This window comes from Haematobia irritans, chromosome 5 (genome assembly GCF_050003625.1).
Source record: "Haematobia irritans isolate KBUSLIRL chromosome 5, ASM5000362v1, whole genome shotgun sequence".
Lineage (NCBI taxonomy): Eukaryota > Metazoa > Arthropoda > Insecta > Diptera > Muscidae > Haematobia > Haematobia irritans.
In genome coordinates this window covers 120706781-120712780 of record NC_134401.1, presented here as the reverse complement: position 1 = coordinate 120712780, position 6000 = coordinate 120706781, and the positions used below count along the sequence as shown (strand labels likewise).

General features: G+C 37.9%; 1 protein-coding gene across 1 annotated transcript in view; it reads left to right on the top strand.

Moving 5' to 3' along the window:
• Window positions 1-5006: 5006 nt before the first annotated feature.
• The window catches only part of LOC142237605 (putative inorganic phosphate cotransporter), a 66230-nt gene continuing 65236 nt past the window's right edge, over window positions 5007-6000 (top strand). Inside the window, exon 1 of the mRNA XM_075308966.1 lies at window positions 5007-5945. Within this exon, the coding sequence (XP_075165081.1) occupies window positions 5897-5945 (49 nt within the window). The 5' untranslated portion in view covers window positions 5007-5896. The remainder of the gene's footprint in view (window positions 5946-6000) is intronic.

Genomic DNA, 6000 nt, shown 5'->3' with positions numbered 1-6000 from the left:
TACATGGTTTTTATGGCCCTTATTATATAGGTAGGATTGCTCACCTCTGGATTATTCGACAATATTCAACTTAACCACTGATACCAAATAATTCACGCGATAATTTCGTGCATGAAGCAATACCACCAACAAAACACACATCACACCATCAAAGAAACGAGCAAGACTTGAAACAACAACAATAACATGCGTCGCATAAGGCACCAAAAGTCAACATGCATAATGACGATGGACGAACGTAATGAAACAATGAAGAGGGAATACCACACGAGGCATGCTCTCACTTAGCCGAAAGAGACAATCGTCAGCAACAAGTGAAGCAATAAAATGAAGAGAGTGCGTGTGTACATAAAAAAACAACCTATAAACAAAAACAAATAGGGGCATAGAGTTGCCAGATTCTTCATAGGTTAAAATCCAGAAATTGCGTTGAAGGAATTTCTTTTATTCAATAAAAAAAATTTTTTTGAAAATATACTTTTCGTGGTGGTATGATATTGACATAAGCGATTTGCATCCAGTGCTTGATTCTCATTTTATTTTGAACAGAGAAAATTAAGAAATTTCCTTGAGTCACTGAAGATGTCAGATACCAATTTATACACGCCTAGTTATAAATGTTTCAACATTGGAGAAAGTACATTTCTTTAAATACAAATCTTTTAAGGTACAAGATTAAGATCATCCGGCCGCATATTGACATCGGCCAATCTTCAGCCACACTATTCACTACATAGTTAGCAGAATTATGCAGGCACTTGAATGTCAGAGTCGTTGACGTAAGTATCTCAACAACAAACTACCCCAAAATTCTGGGATTAACATTTGACAGTCCATCTGTTCAATCTGCAATAAGCTTCGTTGTACAAACAAGATCGTCAAGTCACTTGCCGACAGCACATGAGTTGCGGACCAAGAAACTTTATTGACCAATTTAATAACTATAGTTATTAAATAAACCGGTCATTCGCCTTATATATAAGGCGATTGACCGGTCAGTGGTAAATCTTACATATCCAGTGTGGATACCCCAAACAAGCGACAGTCTGTACACACAGGCCTTTCGGAACCGAGGCAGGATGACTCTGTAACCCTCCCCTGGATCATCTTCATATGGAGATGGCTTTAAATTACTGGCGGACCTGCTAAGGTTTTTGAACAATCTGGTTGGTTCAGCACAAGATAATCAAGTAGGTTCCGCGGTTAAAACTAGTAGTGTCCATGTAATAGGTACTTTTAGTTAATATGTAATAAGTACTTTTAGTTAATGTGTTATCACAATGGACTGAATAGTCTAAGTGAGCCTGAAAATAAATCGGGCTGCCACTTTAACCTAACCTATGGAGACCAATAACGGCTGTGTGTAAAAAGAAGTACATGGCTTCAAAGCAGTATATCCTGGGTGGTTATCGCATTAACCATCCAAATCAATATCTTGAGGATACGCAAAAACTGCTAAGAAAACTCAGGGTCTATCTCTATTTTCTGTAGCGCGAGCTCTAGCGATACAAAAAATTCTTTGGATCAGGCAGCTTATTATACATATCTGAGAAGGATTCACGAGAACACTGTAGCGGAAGTGATGAGAAGCTACAAGGATATGATTTCTTACATCTTTTCTTGAGTCTAATATTCAAAAACCATCCGTCTAAGATCTTGCTATGCCATACATCTCCTCCTTTTTATTGCGACATCCACTATTGGTTCGTGGCGAAATTCTAAGTCGATCTAACGATGTCCGATAGTCCGTCTTTTGAAATCACGCTAACTTCCGAACAGGAAAAGACACAAATGCTGAGTGTCTGTTAGAACGGAAATATTCTCCCCAGTATCTGTAGGAAATTTTAAATGAACTTGCGACTTTTTTGACGACCCCCTAAAACTCATCACCTTAGAAGAGGAGCCGCCTATATTGTTACTGCAGAGCTTATGATAACAACAAAGAACCGATGATGTAAGGGATTAGCTGCGATTTCGTGGAGGGCAGCGAGATTTCCTTAGAGTTTGGAGCTGCAGATCCGTTGAATTCGCATAAATTTTATGACAATTTAATGCATTTTTTTCTCTACCTCCATACTGGAACTAATAGAGCTAATATCATCCGACTGGTCGTAGACCTTATTCGCCATCAAGGTAAGTTTTTCAATTCAGTGCTTTCTTACGTAATGTATTGTTTTTGTAGTTGAGGGAAGACGTTATAAGGCGTTCCTAGCAAATCTACAGAAAGTATAATGCTAGCCAACGCTGGAATTTCTCTTAGCAGTACCGACAATTTATTATTGCCAATACATTTTTCAAAAATTTTCGCTTCTCCCCAGATTTCATTAATTCATTCAACAATTCCATTTTTTCTACAAACGGCTTACTTGGTATCATCTATGTAATTCCGATTGCCGGAACTAAAAGCGGCTCATATTGTCTATAGCACATATTAACCAATCTCCAGGTTTGACTCCTTGATCTTCTTGCAGGAACAAACTTTAACCGATCCGGTAGAAATTCGCTGTGCGATATCAATATACGCCCTCTACCAAGCAAAAATTGGTCCATATCGGTTCATAATAATATAGAGAACCCATATTACCCTGATGCTCCCGTGGTGCAATGGTTAGCATGCCCGCCTTGCATAACAGGTTGTATGATAAGTCCCCGGTCTGACACATAGATCGAGTCGCTAGTATTAAATGCATATTATTTTTATATAGTACCAACCTTCAAATGATTCGTGTCAAAATTTGACGTCTGTAAGTCAATTAGTTTGTGAGATAGAGCGTCTATTGTGGAGCAACTTTTGTTATTGTGAAAAAAAATGAAAAAAAGGAATTTCGTGTTTTGATAAAATACTGTTTTCTGAAGGGAAAAAATACGATGGAAGCAAAAACTTGGCTTGATAATGAGTTTCCGGACTCTGCCCCAGGGAAATCAACAATAATTGATTGGTATGCAAAATTCAACCATGGTGAAATGAGCACGGAGGACGGTGAACGCAGTGGACGCCCGAAAGAGGTGGTTACCGACGAAAACATCAAAAAAAAATCCACAAAATGATTTTGAATGACCGTAAAATGAAGTTGATCGAGATAGCAGAGGCCTTAAAGATATCAAGGGCACGTGTTGGTCATATCATTCATCAATATTTGGGTATGCGGAAGCTCTGTGCAAAATGGGTGCAGCGCGAGCTCACATTTGACCAAAAATAACAACGTGTTGATGATTCTGAGCGGTGTTTGCAGCTGTTAACTCGTAATACGCCCGAGTTTTTCCGTCGATATGTGACAATGGATGAAACATGGCTCCATCACTACACTCCTGAGTCCAATCGACATTCGGCTGAGTGGACAGCGACCGGTGAACCGTCTCCGAAGCGTGGAAAGACTCAAAAGTCCGCTGGCAAAGTAATGGCCTCTGTTTTTTGGGATGAGCATGGAATAATTTTTATCGATTATCTTGAGAACGGAAAAAACATCAACAGTGACTATTATATGGCGTTATTGGAGCGTTTGAAGGTCGAAATCGCGCCAAAACGGTCCCATGTGAAGAAGAAAAAAGTGTTGTTCCACCAAGACAACGCACCGTGCCACAAGTCATTGAGAACGATGGCAAAAATTCATGAATTGGGCTTCGGATTGCTTCCCCACCCACCGTATTCTCCAGATCTGGCCCCCAGCGACTTTTTCTTGTTCTCAGACCTCAAAAGGATGCTCGCAGGGAAAAAATTTGGCTGCAATGAAGAGGTGATCGCCGAAACTGAGGCCTATTTTCGGCAAAACCGAAGGAGTACTACCAAAATGGTATCAACAAATTGGAAGGTCGTTATAATCGTTGTATGGCTCTTGAAGGGAACTATGTTGAATAATAAAAACGAATTTTGACACAAAAAAATTTGTTTTTCTGTGTTAGACCGGGAACTTATCAGCCAACCTGTTACATAGGTTTCGACCGAACACCAAAAAGTTTTCAGGTGGATTATCCCCTCTCAGTAATACTGGTGACATTTCGGAGTATTTCAAAGCTTCTATAAGTGGTTTCATTGCAATGTGGAACGCCGTTCGGACTCGGCTATAAAAAATAGGCCCCTTGTTATTGAGCTAAGAAAAGAATCGGGCAGCATTCAGTGATACGAGAGAAGTTCAAAATGGACTGATTAGTCCAAGAGAGCCTGAAATATTGGGCTGCTACTATACCTAACCTAGACCCCATATGAACCAGGGTACACTTATAAGTTAGAATCAGTAAAACAAAAATAATATTCGCTTGTTTGCATGTGTGCTTGGCCGTAAATCCTTCCGTCTAATTCTGTTGATCTTATTGGTTGGTTTGATTGTGTGTGTGTGCTTGGCCGTAATCCTTCTCTCAAATTCCGTCTGTGATACAATAGAAAAAAATAAATCAGCTGGCTTATACTTCTACCTTATAAGGGCACACTGATATGAACCAATACCCTGGATTGATTATTTCGTGTAAATGTATTTTTGTCAGATTTTTGTTTATTTTAATGGGCTGTTTAGGTCAATGTATATAAATACAAATAAAACAAGTTTATTTCATCTTTTTTTCTCGACGTTTCGTCGGCTTTTTTCCGACCTTTTCCAGAGAATTTTTTATTTGAAATATCTGTAGAGGAAAATTCTATTTAGATTTCATTAATTGTAGATTTTAATTTGTTTTTTTTTAGGCAGCCCATTACCACTTATTAATTTGGAATTGAAAATTGTGACAAATCTGGCAACCCTCGAAAGCGGTGAGAGAGTGAGTTGTATGGTAAAAGAGTAAAACAAACACCCAATAGTAAAGGCTCTTCGTAATCAGCAAAAATACATTGGCAAGCAGTAAATACAGCACCCAATACCGCACATTTAGTGATAATGGTGGTATTAGTGAATGGTAAAATGTTGTTGGCTAGCGGGTAGTAGTGGGCTCCTATCAAGAAATCATATGAAGTAGACGACTGCAGGGAAATCCACAAGACTAGTGCTACCAGTGAGCGTGTGAGTGAGACGTAAACGGATCACAGATCACATTTATAAAAGCATTGTGACCGCCTGCGATACAAATCAGTCTGCCTAAGAACGTTTCTGCAACGAGAACCGTAGTCCCCGTTGTAAAACGAATACATATATATACGTCCGGTCATCATCTTACATACGTCACACGCACTTTTTTTATTTAGAATAGAACAAGAAGCAAGTTTTTCTCTCGATTTGGAGATTTTCTAAGTCTTTTTCTTTCGGTTATTCGTACGGATCAAGAAAAGTTTCCAAAAAAACGAAACAAAAATTGTGATTTGAAGATTATACAAATATTTAAAAAAAATAGAATATATATAGAGAAATATTTTATATTACTTGTGGTGTAATCCCGTTGTCCTCCCCCAACAACCTTCGCTATATTTTTTATTTTGGACGAGAAAAGAGCGTGAAATTTTTGTAGCGACCACAGAATTTCGGATAATAGCAAACAAAAATTTAGAAAGATATTTTCTATTGTGTTAAAAATAAAGTGCGTGATTTTATTTTAATTTACTAAAAGAAAACAAAAAACCAACAAAATCTTCAAGAGTCATTAATAAGAAAAATAAAAGTGGGAAAAAGTGTATCTCAAAAATACACACGCACTCTTAGTATACACCTCAAAAAAGTGGAATTATTGTGGTGAGGAATATTTTAACCTACTGTGGTCATAATTTGCAATAAAAATTCTTTCCAAAAAAAGAACTACTAACAATTTTGTTAGCAAGCTATACAATAGAATTATGAAAAATTAAAGAGAACCTAAAGAAATTAATTCGCCGCATATACGACGAATTTATAAGCACCTCCTATAATCCCCCAACCATCCAACTCTAAAACTACTGCTAGTCTTTAACCACCCGCCTAACGTTACATCAGCCATCAAAATGTCGCAACCAAAGACTAATTTAGTCAAAAATCGTCGTTATGATCAGGGTAAGTAACCATCTCGCCAACATATCAAAAAAAAAGTAATCCAATTAGATTTTTT